Consider the following 21,510-nt stretch of genomic DNA (forward strand, 5'->3'; position numbering starts at 1 on the left):
AGAGAGGGGGGATAGGAGGTGAGGTGAGCGATAAACAGGGGGAAAGAAAAGGTGTGTGTGAGAGAGAGAGAGAGAGAGAGAGAGAGAGAGAGAGAGAGAAGGAAAGAGAGGGAGAAATAGAGCAAATAAATGGATCCTTGGAGCTGGAATGAAGGGGAGCACCTCTAGGAGAAGGAAGATAAAGGGAGAGATGGCAAAAGAGTAATGTAAATAGAGTTACAACTATATCTTGAGTATGTATATTTATATGTATAAGATCATGTGTAAACCCTACTAGATTCTGTCATTTCAAAGTTCAAATATCTTGAACTTTAGGGAGATTATTGGTTTGTTTTTAAGGCAAGATGGCAAAGGTTCAGAAAGTTCGTTTCTAAAGATTTTTTGGGTAAATTGATAATTTTAAGGGATTATATCTCAGTTTCAAGAAAAGTTTTGCTGATTAGAGTTCTTGGTAATCTATCCAGCTTTACAAGGTAAGTCAAATGACCACGAAACTTTTATTTATTTTGTAGATTTTCGAATTTTTGAAATATTTTCAAATGCTATGAAAACAATTATTAATCAAATTTAATATCTCTTTAAATAATTTGCTGAATATTATTTTGCTCTCTATCAGATTTCGGTAGTTTTTTTTGTTTTTTTTGGCCCTGCTGTTGCGGTACATTCGACATCCTTCTGCAAGGGTGCACGGCCGTCTCTCTACATGGTTTTTAACACTCGACTGATATTGACTTTAACCTCCAGTGTTGGTTCATGTGTTTCTAAAAGAAGAAAAAAGTTACATATTTTAGCAAGAATTCTTTATTTCAGCAATAAAATCTTTTTGTCTGTGCCCAAATTTGCGTAAACCATAAGGAGGGGGGGGGGGGTCGGATAGGACGACGGACGTTTTTTTTCCACATTTCTTAACTTTTTACTTTATACTATCATGATTTAAAAAATATTTTAAAAATGTCTTTAGTATTGTATTCAAAGCAATGCTATTTATAGTTATTTGCGAGGGAACGAAGCAAGCGAGGTAACATTTTGGCCATTCTGTTTTCTTTTTTAACTTTTGAAATGCAGATTTATTATTTGTAATGCATGAATAAAATACTAATTTACACTTTTTTGAAGACTTCAATCTAATTATATCCTTATCAAGTAAAAAAAAAGGGGGGGGTTGATTTCAGTCTTTACGCTCATTGGGCTATACCTGTTAGGAAATACTTTAACCTATTTTTCCTTTTATTTTATTTTTCAAGTTGGACAAAAGTGTTGGGAGCCTCAAATTCGTCAAAAATATGATGGTAAAATTTTACTTAAATTGTATCATTATGTGAAAGAGGATGTCAATTAAGACACACATCTGCAAAGATTTCCCTCGAAAAAATGTGTTTGAAAACAAATATTGATAATAGACTACATGATTTGGGTTTTCTGTAGTACGAAGAAAACCTTAATTTTATATTCTTTCATCAATATTCGACTTCATACACATCTGTTTTAAAAATCCTTGCAAAAGTGTGTCTTAAATGACATCCTCTTTCACATACCGTTTAAGTGAAATTTTGCCATCAAAATGTTGAGGCTACCAATACTTTAGAGGGGCTTTAAAACTTCTGTTTTGCGCTATCGCATTGCGCCCGACTAACGGAAAGGGGGAACAAATATAATAGCTCATGAGGTTTTTATCATCAATTTGATGCTTATTTAACTTTAAATGATTGATAAAATATGACCAAAACAATTTAATCAATTATTTTAGAGATGTTATGTTCATGAGATCAACAAAACCACTGGCAACCTTTCATCTTTATGTATCCAGAGAAAAAAATAGAACTATACCAATCGATTGAAACACACAATCAACACCATCTGGAACGGCGAGCGGAAAAATAATATGAAGGTTCGTCACTCGGTAGAACAGCTGCTCCCGTTACTGGTGCCTCAGCCGAAGAGCCGATCGCGATCGGACAGTGATAGGAGTGTGCAGACATTCGGCGGAGTGCAGTATTGGTCTCTAGCAGGGGGCTTAGATGGTATGGCTATCCTTCCGAAGAGATACTCGAGGGCCTTAACAAGACATCATGCACTTGTCTTTTTCCTTACATTTTTTGCGTAAGTAAAACCACTGTAAAGGGTGGTTTGATTTTCCTTTTCATCATTTTTGTTGTTGTTATATAGTTATATTTCATATTATAGTGTTGCGTAATCTAATTTTCAATTTCATTTTTGTTTTGGGTTTAGTTTTTGTTAATGTTGTGTCGTGTGTGTGTGTGTGGGGGGGGGGGGGTATCCAGCATGATTTGTATTTACTTTTTTGTCACTGTCTGCTCAGTTCTACTATAATGATTATTGATGGTGATTGGTGATGGTGACGATGACGACGATGGCCGGTAGTGAAGATGGCCGGTTGTATGAGAAATTAGCTTCACTAGGGATAAAAGTCACTATACGACTAGGAAGGAAGACATTGCATGACGAATATGAGACTACATGATTATTGTTGGGGTTTTTTAAATATAAAAAACACTTGTTAACTACTGTATTTCAAATTATCCGTGCAACTTTCTCGATCTGCAGAACCCCTAGACTAACTTTCTAACTCACCTTATATGCACAACAGCACTGAATTTAGACGGAATCCACTTTGAATACAGTAGTTATTGCGATGTGTACGGTGGTTTCTCTGACAGGCTTTAATGTTTCCAAAAGAAACGTTTGTTCAAGAGGTGTGCATACAATTAGTAAACAGCTCTATGCTTAAGGCTGGCTCGTTAAAAGCATTTAGGCCATTTTGGTAATGAAGTGCCTCAATACAAATTATTTCATTCACCTGATAAGAAAGATAGTATTTCAATGAAAACTGTATAGATTAAGTGTTGCTATTTAGGGCAAGCCATATTGTTTGTCCAACCTGACAACATCTAATGTATGTAGTTCGGATTCTGTCTATTGAAATACTATTATTCCTATCAGGTGAATGAAATAGTTTGTATCGAAGCACTTCACAAAGACGAGTACATTGAATCTGGTTAACATTACGAAAATCCGGGACGAAAATAGCCTATTGGATAAATCCGGCATTTCCTAAAGGCGAATCCAATCTTGTAATAAATTGAATAATAAATTGAATGGAAGCACCATATTTTTTTTGGTTCGACGGGGGGGGGGGGGGGGGGGGGGGGAGGGGATGTATGGAACTCTATTTCTTTTTTTACTCAACACCCCCCCCCCCCTTGAGCAAAACAAATAAAATATATAGTTATGTTTTGTTTTGCCAGGGGAGGGGCCCGTCTTCTTCTTTTTTTCTTTTTTTAATGTAAAACGTTACCATCTTTTTTTTAACCTATATTTTTTTGGCCAGGGGAGGGTGGCCCGAGCCCCCTAGATCCGCCGCTGGTACACAACACCCCTGACTTGAAATAGAATCGAACTTAATCCATCATTTCATATTTCTTTCATATCGTATTTTTCGACATAATTATAGGTTTGTGTTCATTCACGCGGCCAGGAAGACATTCAGTAATGTCAGGACAGCCCTGACAGAAACATGGACCTTGCTACCACTCAATGAGACCATCTTCCCAAATGACACAATGGTGAGAAGGAATATTCATTACAGAAAACTGATAACGATACAAAGTGATAATCTGTTGCTCCGGATCCTTTCCTTGTTTTCACGAATATAAACGACAATGCAGTATTGATTAGCCATGGAAAAGATGTAACAAATTAAACAAGACATTGAATTCGTCACAGAGATGATTTAGGAGTGATCTGCCACTTTGATCGAGAAATAACACATGTAGAAATTCAAAGGAAGATTAGATACACTAGATGACGACACGCATCAGTAATATAAAAAAAATGTTTTTGTTAAGATCAATAATTATATTATATTGACTGGGCTTGAGGGGTATATCAGATATATTGACCAAGCTAAGATCATATTGCCCCGGGTCGAATTTTATTCCCATTAACCATGTCATTCATGAGATATGAAGCGAATAAAATCCAAGACCGTTAGGTGCTCTGCTATGCTACGCGGCAGATCACCTAATAAATCAAGGGTACAGACACTATGAATATGACTGACAAAGAAAGCGGACAAAATATACAGTTCCTCAGGTAGACAAAGGAACATCCCTTCACTGCTATTATGTAAAAATGTGTAGAACAGGTGCCACATGCATATTCACTTTTTACATAAAAGCAGTGAAGGGATGTTCCTTTGTCTACCTGAGGAACTGTATATTTTGTCCGCTTTCTTTGTCTGTCATATTCATAGTGAGAAGAAGAAAGAAAAGAGCTTGAGAAACATTCTCTTGAAGGAAATGTGCGTCTAAAGTCATAACTGATGCTTCAATTTCCATCTGTGACTAGGCGAATGCAACGGAAAAGTTTAATGTCGCTCTTTTATTATTATTATTATTATTTCATTTCAATATTCTGAGAGTGATTTTGTATGCCAAGTCGTGTAATTTGTATCATATCTTGCTGGTATGATCAGCGCCTATGACAACATCAATTATGTATACCTTGAATGGTCTGGCTTCTGTCCGCGTCTTTCGAATGTCAAATGTGTAAAAATATTCCGGACATTTTTGTTTTATTGTGGATATATGTAATGGGCTGATATACTTCTGCATGTATATATTCTAGTTCGGGTCAGTGGATGGATATCTAAAACGGTTAAAGGTTGCTAGACCTAGTTTCGGCCACTGAGGGTGTTTGGTGTGTGTGAATTGGAAATAATAGATATTGGGCGGCTACGACAAGGATGTGTTAAAATCATATCGATCGATCAATAATTGAAAAGAACCGTATATAAGTGAAACAGTCGTCCTCGTTCAATACGGTATAGTCTAACGTCTGTGGACGGTGAACAATTTAAATGAGTTTACTTCTTATGAGCACGTTATTATGGCGGTTCAGTCCATTTATTTTAATTGAAACGACGAGAGAGTTAAAGGTTAAAATCCGTGTCCGATGTACATATCCTTAAACCAAGTGCGGTTCAATGAGAATAATAGGAGGGTGGTTCTTAAATTCATTATCTAAATGTTTCTCGCTTGAATTTCGTTTATGATTAAGATAAAATTGGGGTGGGACTTGAATTTTTTTGGGAGGTTGAGCCCCAAGTCCCTTTCAGCCTAGGTCAAGTAAATTTTATTTGATGATAATGATCGTTTTACATGAGTGCTAACAAAATATGCTTATAAGTAAACTACCAGGGGACCAACAGCTTTAAGTCCTCTCCGTGTGACTTGGTAATGGGGATTAATGCCTTATCAAAGAGTATGAGTGCGTTGATATGGTTTCGAACCCGAGAACTCCCGGTTGCGAGACCACTGCTCTATACCGCTGAGCCATCGCGCCTCTTCAATTTATTGTAAAGGATTCCTCTTCAATCCCGTTCCTTCCAATACTTTTACACTTTTCCACGCAGCATTACGTTCACTAATCATCTTCTCCATGCAGTACCTAATCCTTTCACGTTTCTCCTTTCTATCTTTTGTTTCTCTAAACTTATTGTTTATTCACTATCTCATATCAGTACCTTACCGAGGATCCATTCTTAGATACGATAGGAGAAGCTGAAGTATTTTTCAGCGTCCTTGACACTGTCTTCCTAGCTTCGTATACAGTTGGATTGTTTATAAGCGGCTTCATCGGAGACAGGTAAAGTCCTTTATGATGTTTTATTCTCTAAACATTCGAAATTATGTTTTTTGGATTTTAATTAAGCATTTACTATCTTTATTGATATATCATACTAAACGGAAGTACTGTGAAATTACAAAACGATAGTAGTGATAAAGAGATGAACCACAATGCGTTGATATTGTCTGAAAATAGAAGGAAAAAAGTGACAAAATAATGTCTGAATATATTGATTGAAGTTTAGGTAATTGGACATTAATCCAAATAAAATCTCATTTCCACAGTTATTACACTCCAAATGCGTCCGTTGTACATTAATTGCCTTTTATAGTGCTGTGGTGTAGATTTCATAGTTTAGTGATGATCGGAAGTATACGCATCGATATTAGTAGTAGACGTCAGAGTAACTTGCATTTAACCAATTAATCAAACTGTGTAATGGATAATAATTATCAAAGTTGGGTTTGACGTCATGATTTTGACAACGCTAAGGAAAGATTTTCGCACAACTACTGTCTGTAAGTAAGTCGTCACAGGTACGCTTTTCCCATGCACTTCATAACTCTCAAGTTGAACTCTTGATGAATGCTTTCAATAAAACATACTAATTTTGACCGGTGTTGACTGCTAACTATCCATTCAACAGGCTTGATCTGAGGCTAGTGCTTTCATTTGGAATGTGTAGTTCAGCCATGATGGTAAGTTTTGGCGGCATGATATTGAAGGAAGGGAAAACATAACAAATTGTTAACCATCATAAACACTTAAAATGAAATCCAACATTAACAGACTACTTACATTAAAAAGACTGAAAAGCACTGAAGAATCAAAGAAGGAGACTGGTGAAAGTTTGAACGAAATCGGGCACAAAATAAGAAATTATGACTTTAGAAGAAAAAAATGGTAATCACTATACGCATGGGCACTTCAAATTGGCCGAACCGGTAATGTCATCAAGGGTGTCGATTTGTATCCGTGGTTGGGGGGGATGATAGGTGCCAAAATATTTTCGGCAATTGATCAAAGCAACCAAGAGGTAGAAACGTGTGGCAAGTTGCACCCCTCCCAAGCGCGTAGCCAGGATTTCATTTTAGGGGGCGGTAGTGAGCACGCGAAGCGCGGAAGCTTTGACGTTTCACTAAATTATTAGAGAAAGAAGACGATTCGTTGGACCGTTCTCGACTCTTTATCCTTGTTTGAATCAAGTTCCCCTTCCTCCGCGCATAACGCGGAAGCTCTGACGTTTCATTAGATTATTAAAGAAAGAAGACGATTCGATGTATCATTTTCGACTCTTAATCCTTAATGTTTGAATCAAGTTCCCTTCCCCCGCGCGTAGCGCGGAATCTCTGACGTTTCATTAGATTATTAAAGAAAGAAGACGATTCTATGTACCATACTCGACTCTTAATCCTTGTCTGAATTCATTTTCGCCCATTCCTGCGCGGAAGCTTTCACATTTTATTACATTATTAGAGAAAGAAGACGATTTGTTGTATCGTGTCCTTCATGAATTTAGTTTCCCCCCTACCGCGCGAAGCGCGGAAGCTTTAACGTTTCAATAAATTATTACTCTTAATCCTTGTCTGTATTCATTTTCGCCCATTCCGCGCGTAGCGCGGAAGCTTTCACGGTTCATTAAATTGTTAGTAAAAGAAGACGATTAGTTGTATCGTGTACTTTGACGTTTCATTTGATTAATACTCTTAATCCACGTCTGAATTCAGTTGCCCCCCTAACAGCTTTGCCCTTTTCACTAAATTATTAGAGAAAGAAGACGATTCGTTGTACTGTCCTCTATATTAATCCTTGTCTGAATTTAGTTTCCCCACTGAAAATAAGTTGTGTCACAAATAAGTTGTGACATAATAATCTTTCTCCAAAAACGAAAACAAATTTAGGAAATATCAGGAAATAAAATGAGTGAAAAAAATATACAATGACGTGAATTTTAAAAAGGGTGAACGGAAACAACATAACAACTAGTGAACTATTTTATAAGTCATACTAATGTCCAAAAATCTTTCTCCTAGTCTCCGATTTCATCACGAAATCGTCACAGAGTTCATCTACGTTTACACTGTCCAGGATTGTCTGATGTGCATTGCAGATTGCTACTTTTGCGCTTCGCGCTTAACATTTAGCTCGTTGCTTTTTGAGGCTTCGTTTTTGTATTTGGCGCACAGCATTTCTATGATGCTGTTGATTAAACAAATTGAATAAATTCATTGATTCCTGCATGCATGATGAAGCCGTATGAGCAAGAATTCAATTTATTCTTGTCTCATATACGGTTGTCTTATTTACTTCGTATATAATGAGATAGCAAAATGTGTATATTAACTAATCTCATCGGGCTCTCATCATTAATTTTTCTCTTAATTTTTCTGATAGTGAATTATTGGGGGGGGGGGGGAATGATTGTACAGGCCATTCCCCCACCTGAAATATTGGGGGGATATATCCCCCCCCCCCCCATCCCCCCGGGATCGACACCCATGAATGTCATTGTGACGAAGTGCCGTACTATACTTTCCTATTTGTTTCAACTCACAAAATTATTAAAGTGTCATTTTTCCAAAAAATGTACGATTCGGGAGGGTCTTTTCTTTATGGAGGACCTATAATAATATTCGATCCATAATAAACGTTGATTAGTGCCCCCAAGTGAGGAGGCAATTAGGAGAAAAAGAAATGAATTATATTTTTGTACATGAAATACAGGAGAGTTGTCCCATTACTACGTCAGAATCTACTGACCAAATTGCCAATTTAAGATTCGCATGGATTTTGTGATTTCAAAAGTTCACAATTCCCTTATTTTTGGTCTGGCTTATTTCAAACTTCCATCATTCTATTTATTTTTATTTTTCTGCTTCCATACCACTAAAATTATTACAAGGGTTGGATTGACCTGTAACTCTGTAAATAGAAAAGATCACGCGACTAATGTTGTGTTTTCTAAAAAAAAAAAAACTACATAATTATTTTTCGTTAATATTTTGGACTGGAATAGAACTAGGTAATGTAGGCGACATATGGGGGGTATCCATCCTAACTAAAGCAAATTATCAGTAAACAAAAAAAATAGTATCCAACGAATATGATCCATCTTTGATGAAAGTATTAAGATTTTGGACATGTTCCTCAGCAAGCTAAAACGCAAGGGGAGTGGCGGTTGTGTGACGGGGCGTGGTTTCCCTGGTCGTTTTTTTTTCCCTCAAATTAATTTTGTTTGTGGCTATTTTCTCTACATTTTTATGGTATTTCCTAGAAAACTAGATTATTTTCTTTCAATTTTCTTATGGAATAAAGGGGAAAAGACAACAACAAAAAATAGACTACTGGATTCGGAACAAAAGATAGATGAAAAATATATTCAGAGTTGAAAATAGTCAAAAACATATTTTCTGTGCTGTTTTCCCCACTATTTTTCGATTAGTTCTAGACTATTTTGTTTTTTCTCGGGCTGTTCGTGTTTCCTCCAGTAATATTTTTGTCAATTTGTCTATAATTTTGTTCTATATAATTGACCCAACTTGTTGGTTTCTTTAACAGATGTTCTTGTTCGGTACATTGAGTGAGTGGGTGAAGGTTTACAATCATTGGTATTACGCGATATTCTGGATCTTGAATGGTCTTCTACAGGGAACAGGCTGGCCTACACTCATTGCAGTCATGGGCAACTGGTTCTCTGAGAAAAGGTACACTGTTATAATGATTATAATAATTAGATCGATTTACATAGCGCAGCTAGTATATATGAATATACTAAACTGCGCTTGTAAAATGGCGACGAGCTGGAATACTCCCCAGGGAGTGGAAAATGTGCATACATTGTGTTGCGGGTAAGCCTGAATCCGATGACCGGGGTAATAATTATGTTCCGCGCCTAGAAACAAAGTATTAGGCGCATTATAAATGTGAGCTATTATTATTATTATAAAAACTAAACTCCCGACAGTGCTATACTTTACAGACACACAATAACAATAGTGTTCAAAAGCTCCTTAAAACAAGTGCGTCGTCAACAAAACTTTGAAAGACAGGAACAGGTTATATATAGACTTTTATTAAGTCTATAGTGGTAGGTTATTCCAAAGCTTTGGAGCGGCCCAACTGAAAGCGCAATCTCCTAGAGTAACTTTTGTTTTTTGTGCAAGGTAGCTTTAGACGCAACTTGTTCTGTGTATTCGCAAGCATGAGTACCTGCATATGGATGCGATTTAAATCATAATAATTAAGACAAATAATTTGGGGCTTGACCATTCAACACTTCAATGTAAACAAGCACAATTATTTTGAATACAATTGTCTGCTATACTCATCACACAAACGGTAGACTTCTCTTCTCTTCTTTTTTCGTCCTACATTTTTTGTCATTTAAACAAGCAAATGAGTAGTATTTGAATAAAGATATAGGAATTATCCACGGACTAAAGTAACACTTTAGAACTATACAGTTTAGGTACTATTTTTGTTGTAATAGGAAGTAAAAAAAGATGTTGATTTCTGCAGTTGTATCAATGTATCTATTAGTAATAATTAGTAAATTTTCTTTATATCAATTTTAAAAAATCTCTTAACATATGGGTACCTTGCTTATTATCAACAAAGTGTCATGATGTATTTTTCTTTCATGAATTGTGGCACAAATGCTTTGCTATTACTAAATGTCAAACTCGAAATGTATTGTTGAATATTGTAATTATCTCAAACTTGTTACCCCCCCCCCTTGCCCCTTCCCTCCTTTTCCTCCCCCTCCCTCCCTCCTTTTCCTCCCCTCCCCTCTCTCCTTTTCCTTCATCTTCTGATGATGTTTTTCTTGGCGGTTCACAGTCGAGGGTTGGTGTTTGGTATCTGGAGTGCTTGTGGCTCTGTTGGTAACATCGTAGGAGCTCTCTCGGCGTCACTGGTCCTGACCTACGGATACGAGGTTAGATACAATCATTTAAAGCCCGCCTGTACTAGTTTGGCTAGAAGGAATTAGACCACCCAGGGTGGTCACTGACGATTGGCTATCTCATCAACTCAGCTCTCAATTACATGTAACATAAGAAAAAGAGGATCATGGGGGACCAATGATCACCGATTAGGCATTGTTTTCTATATAGAGGGAGCAAGTAGCTACAAGTAGTACAGTGGGGCTTTAAGGTTGCCGGTGTCCAAACAACCACTATACTTTTATGTAGGCCTAATCGACGGAGCCTCGACAAATTCCTCTTGTCAGAGAGGAAGCGCCACCACTGGTTTAAAAGGACACCAACAAAAAAGAAAGAAAGCCTAGGAGAAGAAGGGAAAAAAAAGGCACATTCTTCCGAATGAACAGAAGGAACGTTAATTGTCCATGCAATTCACAGACCTACGGTTTCAGATGTTATTAACAAAGACCTCTTTAGGATGGTAACATTTACTTCTTTTTTGTTGTTGAAGTTGTATTCACGGATTTCAGAATTTAAAATGTTCATCGAAGTTATTAAATATCTTTATCTGGTTTTTATTTCAGTTCGCCTTCCTCCTGACGGCCATAATGATGTTCTTCTGGGGTTTGGTCATCCTTTTCTTCTTGAATCCATCTCCTCGTGATGCTGGTAAGACACAATATGGAGGAAAATAAACATCTCTCTCTCTCTCTCTTTCTCTTCGTAACTCTTTCTCTCTGTCTATTTCTGTCTATCTCTGTCTGTCTCACTCTTTCTCTCTCACTCTCTCTCTCTCTCTCTTGCTTTTCTCTCCTCTTTATCTCCTATTTTTCTCCCTTTCATCTTTTCGTCACCCTCTCTTCTCGTCCATTTCTTTCTCTCTTCCCCTATCTTCCTCACTTTTTCTTTCTCTGCCATCATCTTTAGATGTACACAGCATATTTTCAAGTTATCAAACACGCAAATTGTACTCGAATTATTAACGCTGGGCCGTCTGTTCAATAACACTATACTGATTCTCTATCTTGATCAATTTTAACTACTTTCTTAGGTTTATACCTCGATGAGGATGATGATGATGATGATGATGATGATGAGAGGGAGCAGGAGTCGACATCAGACGACAAAACGCGTAAGGTGTACTACATGTAGATATCAAGAATCAGAACTTTCCTACCTCATTTAGTTAACTAAACGTCAAAGAATGTGATTGCAGTGACATCTTGTAGACTTCGCTTTTCTTATAAGATTCGTAATTTTCTGACAAAACAAAATCTCGAAAAAATTATGATCAAGAGAAAACTTAAAATGGAGTATCATCGTCTTTCTGTTCAGGATATGAGTGAATATGAGTTCCCATTTGTTTATGAAGACTGTCGTCATTATCGAATAAATTACTTTTATCCGTCCTTCAGACCCATTTAACAGCAGACAGTGAAATCACATTAGAACTAGATGATCTGATGAGAAAAGATAAGGCAAGAAAGCCGTTTTACATTCTAAATCTCCGGATATTGAGCGATGAGAAAGCGTATATATATATATATATAATTATAAAGACGGCTCTTGGAACTTGTTAAACCGTCAGCAGGTTATATTCTAATCTTTTGTTAACTCTTTTGTTAAATTCCTCCACCAATTACTAGTTCGTAAATCATTCATTTGCTACAGCCTTCGCCAACAAAGAAAAGCTGGGATCCAAGAAGGAGAAACCGTCCGCCTCGAACAAGCGCGTGAGCGATGACGATGATGACGCTGACGTCATTGAAGAACTAAGACCTAGACCTAAGCCTATTGGATTCCTTCAAGCTTTCTTACTACCAGGTGTTGCTTGTGCAAGTACAAAATACCATTGTGGAATCTAAAACCCCTTTTTGTCTTCTTCAATGGGATGTTATTAAACTAAACTGCAAATAAGTATTATTAAATGATGTCATATTTTAGGTGTAACAAACAATGAAGAAACAAAATTGGCGCAGCATTTATCGCGAGACTATTTTGCTATTTGTTTGTGCTCATTTTTGAAAACGCAAATAGAGATGGTCCAGAGAGACATGTAAGGGATTCACAGGGATATACTGCATGTAATTACATGATCTTCAATTGAGAAAATTAATACATGCAGCAACTTCATTTAGCCTTTTGCCGGACAAGCTCAAGTTCATTTTGACTAGTTTCCATATGAATACAGTCTGTTTATTCCACTGAGCAACTGAAATTTTTTTTCCTGTATCTGTTTCTTTTAGATTCCTGGAAAAAAACAAGCAAGTGACATGGTCGGAATTCGATGTTAGGAGAAATCTTGAATAATGATATCCCCTGACGATTTGTTATGTTTTTCATCCGGTTCATGTACAGTATTCACTTGGATTCGCGTGTGTAAAGCTGGTAAGTTACTCCCTGTTCTCTTGGCTTCCATACTACCTCACATCTAACTTCCAATGGACAGAGGTCACTGCCGATCGAGCATCCATGGCTTTCGACTTTGGTGGAATTATAGGTAAATCGAAACCGCTATTCTAACATCAAATATTTACTCAAATGCCTTTGTAGTTTTTTTTTAACATTTCAATCAAACGAATATTGTTTAAACATTCAATCCAATGCATACAGAATAATGTTTTTGTTGTTAATCATTTAACATTATAATCAATAAAGGGCTGTGGTAAAATAAATAGCAATAGCAAAACCTTCATTCATATTTTGTTAGTGGTTTATTAGGATGGTCGGAGAGAGAACGTTGTTTGAAGAGCAACAAAACAGCTTTTATCAAACAGTTGCGAAATATATATATAAGAATAAGCATTATTTTAATCATTAACGAATTATCATTTGGGGCTTTATTCTGCATTAAGGAGGATCAATTGGTGGCTTGATCTCTGATTTCCTGGGAATCCGATCTCCTGTTGTGATCTTCATGCTGTTTGGCTCTATGGGATCACTCTATGGATACAGTGGTGAGTTACCCCTCTAACTTAATCTTCTTCCTTTACGGAGGTAAGGGACGACCCCTCCCCCTCCTCCTGACAAATTAAAAAATAAGATGTACTCCTTCCCCACACTCGAACGCCGCCACTGGTATTTTCCGAAGACGGGCCTACATGTTCGAATGTTATGACTGTTAGAAAAAATGAGGGAGTCCGGTTGGATGAGATTCTATAATTTGGAAAATGTACTCCTGGAGTCAACATCAGTTGATACAGTCAGGTTCGAAATGAGGAGTTGACGTGACGTGGTAACACAAATGTGTCGATGAAAGGAAGGTGCCGCAGTGAGATTTCAAAGTGAGATACGGAAGTGAGATACTGAAGTGAGATACTGAAGTGAGGTGACGAAATGAGATGCCGAAGTAATATTCCGAAGAAAGATGCCGATGTGAGATACCGATGTGATGCCGAATTGAGATGCGAAGTAAGCTTCCGAAGTGAAATGCCGAGGTGAGACGCCGAGGTAAGACGCCGAGGTAAGATGCCGATGTGAGAAGGAAATGTGAGATGCCAAATTGAGAAGCCGAAGTGAGGTGCAGAATTGAGATGCAAGGTAATATACCAAAGAGAGATGCCGAGGTGAGACGCCGAGGTAAGATGCCGATGCAGGGGCGTACGCAGGATTTTTTTCAAGGGGGGGGGTTTAAAATCTAGTTTAGAAGCTAGTATACCCAGTTCACTCGATAATTAAGATGAATGCTTGCAGTTATCTACACAATGTATGGAAGAGGATGATGTGTCAAAGGTCACCATCCCCACCCCTCCCCCCCTCTCCAAAACACACACACATACACAAGCTGCATACACCAAAGTGAGATGCCGACGTAAGATGCCGGAGTGAGGTGCCGAAGTGCAGTGCCAAATTAAGTTGCGAAGTGAAAGCCCGAAGTGGGATGCCGAGGTGAGAAAATAATATGAGAAGAAAATCTAAGATGCCGATGTGAGATGCCGATGTGAGATGCCGCTGTAAGACGCCGAAGTGAGATGCGATGTAAGATACGATAGTGAGATGTGGAACTGATATACCGATTTGAGATACCGAAGTAAGGTGCCGAAATCAGATGCTGATGTGAGAAATTAAAGTAAGTTGCCGAAGTGTCATCCCGAAGTGACACACCGCAGTGAGATGCCGAATTAAGGTGCTGAATTGAGATGCGAAGTAAGAAACCGAAGTGAGATGCCGATGTGAGACGCCGATGTGAGACGCCGAGGTACGATGCCGATGCGAGATATCAATATGTGATGCCGATGTCAGGTGCCAAAGTTAGATGCCGATGTGAAAAGAAAATGTGAGTGTCATCCCGAAGTGACACGCCGAAGTTAGATGCTGAATTGAGGTGCCGAATTGAGATGCGAAGTGAGAAACCGAAATGAGATGTCGATGTGAGACGCCGAGGTACGATGCCGAAGTGAGATGCCGATGTGAGATGCCGATGTGAGATGCCGATGTAAGATACCGATATGAGGTGCCGATGTGAGATGCCGATGTGAGGTGCCGAAGTTAGGTGCCGAATTTTGATGCCGATGTGAGAAGAAAATTTGAGATGCCGAAGTGTCATCCCGAAGTGACACGCCGAACTGAGTTGCCGAATTGAGGTGCCGAATTGAGGTGCCGAATTGAGATGCCGATGGGAGAAGAAAATTATAGATGCCGAAGTGTCTCCCGAAGTGTCACGCCGAATTCAGGTGCCGAATTGAGATGCGGAGTGAGATAGCGAAGCGAGACGCCGATGTGAGAAGAAATTGTGACCTGCCGAAGTGTCATGCCAAAGTTGGAGGTGTCGTGGACGAGTGGATATGTCACCGGACTGTGGATCACAAGGTCCGCGGTTCAAGTCCCACCGCGGCACTAATGTCCTTTGGCAAGACAATGATCTACATTTGCCACTCTTCACCCAGGTGTTAAATGGGTACCCGGTAAGATGCGAAAGCTTATGTGCTTAGATTAGCAAGTGTGCGCTTGTAAAAATGATGCACTGGCTGGAATGTTCCCCAGGGAGTGGAGAATGTGCATACATTGTGTGCGGGTAAGCCTGAATCCGATGACCGGGTTAATAATGATTGCAGGGCCCTCAGGGCGAACAGTATGAATACTGATGAGGCTACCCTGGGTAAACAAGACATTATTATTACTCTTATTATTAAAGTGTCACGCCAAAGAGAGATGCCGACGTGAGATGCTGATATGAGATGCCGATGTGAGGTGCCGAAGTTAAATGCCGATGTGAGAAGAAAATATGAAATGTCGAAGTGTCAACCCGAATTGACATGCCGAGGTAAGAAGCCGAATTGAGGTGCCGAATTGAGATGCGAAGTGAGAAACCGAAGCGAGATGCCGATGTAAGAAGAAAACGTGAGATGCCGAAGTGAGATGTCGAAGTGAGATGTCGAAGTGAAATGCGAAAGTGAGATGCGAAGTTAGATGCCGAGTTAGATGCCGACCGCCGACGTGAGATGCCGAAGTGAGATACAGAAGTGAGATGCCGAATTGAGGTGCCAAATTGAGGTGCCAAATTGAGGTGCCGAATTAAGATGCGAAGTGAGATACAGAAGTGAGATGTCGAAGTGAGATGTCGAAGTGAAATGCGAAAGTAAGATGCGAAGTTAGATGCTGACCGCCGAAGTGAGATGCCGGAGTGAGATGCCAAAGTGAGATGCCGAAGTTAGATGCCGAAGTGAGATGCTGAAATGAGATAACGAGTGTGTATCGCCAAGTACTCGCTCTTCATTGGTAGTAATATTTTCTGTTCTGTTTTTATTTGCAGTTGCCCCAGCCAATAATTGGAACGCCTTAGTGATGGCTATTGCTGGTGAGTTTTTATACATACTTTTTAAAAGATTATTAAGATATAATAAATAATCTGAACAACAAGAACATTACATACTGGACTGGCATGTTCTTTCTTACGAAATTATTCCAACATTATATTATGCCTTAAAAGGTTATTCGTCAAGTTCTACCGCCCGGTAAGGGCCCATTGAGGGTCAATAGATATGATTACTAAGCCCCTAACTACAGTGAATTCCTATGAATTCAGGTCATATTTCCTAAACAGATGCATTTTCCTCCAAAATGGATAATGAAAAAAATAAGATGTAACTCACAGAGGGTCTAAAATCAAATCCCTTATCTTGATATAACTCTAGTAAAAGCCTGAAATTATGAGGGCTTCAAGTTAGATATTTCAATGCTTGTCGATATGAAAAAGGAAGAAATAACACCATAGTGTGAAAGTTGTCAGCTTACGCAATATAAATTGATTGTATTGAGTGTTTGGTGAATTCTCATTATAAAAATAAAGTCTGTTGTGTAGGTTAGTTCTAGTCGCTATTGTATTGAATGTGAAAAATGATAATTTTGAAGCATCATCATTGAATGATCAAATTATTGCGTTATCCTTATTTGAACACGGACCATTTTTATACATTTTCTTGTCAAGGTGCCTTTGTGTGTGGTGTGACTCACATGATCGGCTCTACAATAGCAGCTGATCTAGGGCAACGCAAAGACTCACTAGGACAGGATAAAGAAGCGCTCTCTACTGTTACAGGGATCATCGATGGTACGGGTACCTTTGGTGCTGCTATAGGACAGGTGAGGGATTTTTCTTTTTTTTTCTTTTTTAATTTCAACCGAAATCATATACTGTTTATTTTTATCTACTGGAGTCCATCACAAAATTACCACTATCTTTACCACCGATGTAATGTATAAACCAATCGCAGCTATGTAAACTTAATTTTATGGTAAAAAATAATATCATAGTCTGGGTTCATATATCGCCTGATACATCGAAGATGTCTCTAAACGCTTTACAGATTATGATGTGAATAACCAGCAATAAAGATACTTGTTTTAACCAGTCGAAATATACTGTGTGATCTATCATGATAAGCGTTTATTTAATTTCTAAAGGCACCTTGTCCATGAAAAAGAAGAGAGCACAGTTGTTGTTGTTGTTGTTTTAAAGCCTTATTAAGCATCTCATTATTATGTTTATAATTCTGAATCTTGTGTTGTGGGGGCATCCAAGGATACCGTCACCTGAAGAGAAACTGAATCTCAAACTTGTATAATTTCTACATTCCTCATGATATTTTGTTTATAATTATGCATACAGGTAGTGATTCCTATGTTGAAGATCAACTATGGTTGGGGTTCGGTCTTTGCATTCTTCGTTGTTATGGTAGGTCTACACTCATAGTTGTTAGTCGTAAGCTTAATTCAAAGAAGAAAGAAAAAAAATGGTTATGGCTCCTAATGTCAGATAAGATGATCTCTTCTTGCACGTGGCTCCAGAGCTGTGATCGGGAAGTCACGTATGACCAATTTCAGACAGTCTGAGTTGGAAGCGTCTGAGGCCCAATATTGTCCAAAATAAGCGATCAATGGCTGCTGAATTTTGTTTATGATTCTTTTTTAAGGAAAGGAAATGACTAGGAATTATTCATCATTGGACCATACACAATTTGTAATGGGTGTGGCAAAATGGCATTTCTTCAACTGCCTCATTTTATTTTCTGAAACAAAATGGCATGTGCCTAACCAATCGCAAATTGTGTTAACTCATACGCGACCCTTCCATTATGGATGTGGTGTCATGTGATGGAGGTGAGTTTGAGCTTTTCTATGATGTGTATATTTAGCAATTATTAATTTCAAACCATTTGCTATCATTTCATAACCATGACGCAGGGGCGGATCCAGGGGAGGGGGCCAAAGAGGGGGCCCAATTCGTGAGAAAATATTTAGCGCCGACTCAGCTAGTCGGTGAATAAGCGGGGGGGGGGGGGGGAGGGGTAAGGAGCAATAATTTTTTTTTTTTTTTTGCCCTCGAAAATTTAAAAATCGTACCCCCTTTAGCACCAGGGGAGGGGGGCTGTCTCCAAATAAAGGTTAATTAAACGTGTTTCTACCTGTTTTTCCCAGGGGAGGGGGCCTTGGCCCCTCGCCCCCCCCCCCTTGGATCCACCACTGCCATGACTACCCAAGGGTGACGGCCATCCGCTTGATTTGGACAGTTGGGTTTCTGCATCGTTGCCATTTCGGGCTGTATGAAATTAGTCGGGCGTGAGTTCTTGATCGTCGGTTTGGTGTCGATCGCCTGGGGGAGGAGAGGATGGGCTTTCTAATAATGATCAGGGACCCGAGCCTTTTTTCAATGACAAAAATCAGTGACAAGTCTGTTGATAACCAATAAGAAGCAAGGATTTCGATAGCTTATAAAAAAAAAACTGTCATTTGTCATCGATGACAAGTTTTGTGAAACGGGTCCCTGAAATTGTCGAGTCGCTACCCATAAACTTGGATTTTCCTTTTTCATGGACACCTTGTCTTGTCCTCATTATCTATTTTCTTGTTAATAATTTATTAATTATTACTATTTTGTTTATGTTGTATTTTGTATGTATGCACGGCCCTACGGAAGAACAGTCTTCGGGCTGAGGTAGACATCCGTACTTAAATAAAAGAAATTTCATAAAATGAAATTATATGGATCACATTATTTTTGTATATCTATTTCTCAGATCGGCTCAGCTGTCTTCTTCATTTCACCGATATTCATCAAGGAAATGCGATCCAAGTGTCAATCACGGTCGACATAAAAACACTAGTATCTAGGGGGGCGTTTCATGAATTATAAGTCGGTGGTTCACCGACAATTTAGTCAGCGCTGACTAAATTTGACCAAACACAGGCCTGGAAAATAGTCGGTGACAAAATAGTTGTCGGTGAACATGATATTAGTCGGTGAAAACCACCGACTAATTGTTTCATGAAATGCCCCCAGATTATACCAATTAAAGCTCGTTCAGACGCGGCAAAACCTTCGGCGGTTTTATATTTGTATTATCTATGATGAAAACGCTTCACGTGTCTCCTATAACGCAGAGCTCTGTTCATACGCGCAAGTACGTCGTTGCGCGCAGTTGCCATTCATAAAATAAAACCGCGGTGGTTTACCGCGCCCTATCTGAACGAGCCTTTTCTCTCATATTATATTACTATGCTAGCATACACAGTCAGCTTTAATTCATGAATTTCAAAGGAAGATGAAAGTGGTTATATTTTGTATATTATCTGAAATACTTGAAAATATATATCGCCAAGTTTGAAGTAAAATGAAATTTATTTTGTGTTTAGAAAATAACGTCTTTTTTGTTCTGTTGTGTTTATTTTTATATTTCCAATTGCGATTTGGCGTGAATCTGTAGATAACGATGACATTGAATATTGAAAATAACCATTTTTTGTTTAATTGCTTTTGAACTTTTTTGTAATCATTATTATTTATCTTTTCGTTTTCCGTCTAATTTCGGATTTATTTTTTTCCTCAGGCTCCTCAAGCACAATTTGAATATTGTTCGAGGAAGCGTCATACTTTTGGTGATCGTGAAATAAGAAGGTCCCAAGTTGATGCGCTAGTGCCTTTTCTCAATTACCAAGTCTTTCCGCTATTGAACTTCTTGGTTGATGATTGCCAATGCGGCATTGTAGGCCTATACTTTACCAACAATCAGGTTAAACAATATCAACTCCAAATAGGTTTTATTCAGTAGCATCTTCTATTAAATAGAAGTATTATTATGGTAAATAGCTGGATACGATAATTATTTCGAGTCTTATACAATTTCGTAATTCTCCACGAAGATAATTTAAGAACTATACACTACATTAAGTGCATTGCACGCTGAAAAAAAAGTATTGTATATCAATATGGCAAGGAGGACTAAATAAATTGAAAATATGCATTACATGTAAAATCCATATCGTAATCGTATTATCCACAGTCTTCCAACTTAACAACTATTATAGATTATATATTTTTTTTTATTGAAATAATAAGAATTAAGTTTGGGCATCACTCGACTATATAATATACTTCGAAGAGACGGATTGAAACAGGGATATAGAACACAAGACCAACATGGCCTATATAGGTCGTCTCACTAATTTTCAAACAAGCGACTGTCAACATGTTTGATTTATAGTATAACGAGAAGAATTTATAGAAGTTTTCTTTCGGAAATTTTACCTATCGCGACACCCTGATTATGCTGAACTATTAACGTAGAAACATTAACATTTTGTTCATGGGGGCGGGGGGGGGGGGGCTCATGCAAATAACCGGTGCATTGAACAGGAACCATTAAAGACTCGCATTTGCCGTCAGAATGTTACATAATATTGACAGTATCTCTAGATAAATGCGGGAGGGGGGCACCATATCCTAATCTGCCCCCCCCCCACCACTTATAGGTCTCAACGGCTACGCTATTGGCTTGAAGGTATTCTTATATTCATTGAACTGTAAAATATCTAAAAGACTCTTATTTATTCATCGAATTTGTTTTCAGAAAATATATTCAGTTTGTGAAATGATCAGGTATATTTATTAAAGCTGTTAGATAGTTGAATGACTCTTATTTTATTATCGAAATTATAAAAAAAAAAGGTATATCCAATTTCTGAAATGATCAGGTCAGATACAGGCCGTTTAAGTAAAACATGTTTACCTCATTATTGCATAATATAAATTACTACAAGGGTATTAAATTGAATTATCATATCAAAAGTAAAATCAATATCTTTATAATTGTTTTTCTTGATTGTTTCATAGTGTGCATGGTGTCTCAAAAGAATCAACCGCCGATTTTCATAGAATGTGCATGTGCAATTATTTGACTTTTGAAACCGCGAAGGTTCTCACTTCACTCAAAGTCAGATCCGTTTTAATGTCTTTTTCTGCAGGCTCAAGGTGCCCGACGATTTTATTTTATTTATTATTCATTATTTTGATAAACAGAATCTCAATCAGGACGTATTAGCGGGGATTTCGTACATCTCGTCCTAATTGTAATTTCCTGAACCACTTTTACTAAACCAATGAATAAAAATAACAAACATAGGATATACACTTTCATTTATTTGTTTGTATGTCTGTACTAGT

The 21,510-nt window shown here is 38.0% G+C and overlaps 1 protein-coding gene across 1 annotated transcript; it reads left to right on the forward strand.

Annotated features, from left to right (window-relative positions):
- Positions 1-434: 434 nt before the first annotated feature.
- Positions 435-21,141, forward strand: LOC589810 (sugar phosphate exchanger 3). The gene is made up of 16 exons (XM_030973534.1): positions 435-473; positions 1,808-2,100; positions 3,473-3,584; positions 5,543-5,667; positions 6,296-6,347; positions 9,208-9,353; positions 10,489-10,585; positions 11,156-11,240; positions 11,623-11,703; positions 12,243-12,406; positions 12,930-13,071; positions 13,427-13,528; positions 16,324-16,368; positions 16,999-17,153; positions 17,680-17,745; positions 19,088-21,141. Exons 2-16 carry the CDS (start codon positions 1,883-1,885, stop codon positions 19,163-19,165), a joined length of 1,668 nt encoding a protein of 555 aa, XP_030829394.1. The 5' UTR covers positions 435-473; positions 1,808-1,882; the 3' UTR covers positions 19,166-21,141.
- The last annotated feature ends 369 nt before the right edge of the window (positions 21,142-21,510 follow it).

This window comes from Strongylocentrotus purpuratus, unplaced genomic scaffold, assembly GCF_000002235.5.
Source record: "Strongylocentrotus purpuratus isolate Spur 01 unplaced genomic scaffold, Spur_5.0 spur5_scaffold_6, whole genome shotgun sequence".
In the NCBI taxonomy this organism is placed as follows: domain Eukaryota; kingdom Metazoa; phylum Echinodermata; class Echinoidea; order Camarodonta; family Strongylocentrotidae; genus Strongylocentrotus; species Strongylocentrotus purpuratus.

What these genes read in the sequence shown, in the direction of transcription:
- LOC589810 (XM_030973534.1), top strand. Translation starts at nt 1,883, where the DNA reads ATGAAGGTTCGTCACTCGGTAGAACAGCTGCTCCCGTTACTGGTGCCT. An exon ending in ATCACTCTATGGATACAGTG is followed by an intron (nt 13,529 to 16,323) that starts GTGAGTTACCCC and finishes TTTTATTTGCAG; the next exon opens with TTGCCCCAGCCAATAATTGG. An exon ending in CTTAGTGATGGCTATTGCTG is followed by an intron (nt 16,369 to 16,998) that starts GTGAGTTTTTAT and finishes TTTCTTGTCAAG; the next exon opens with GTGCCTTTGTGTGTGGTGTG.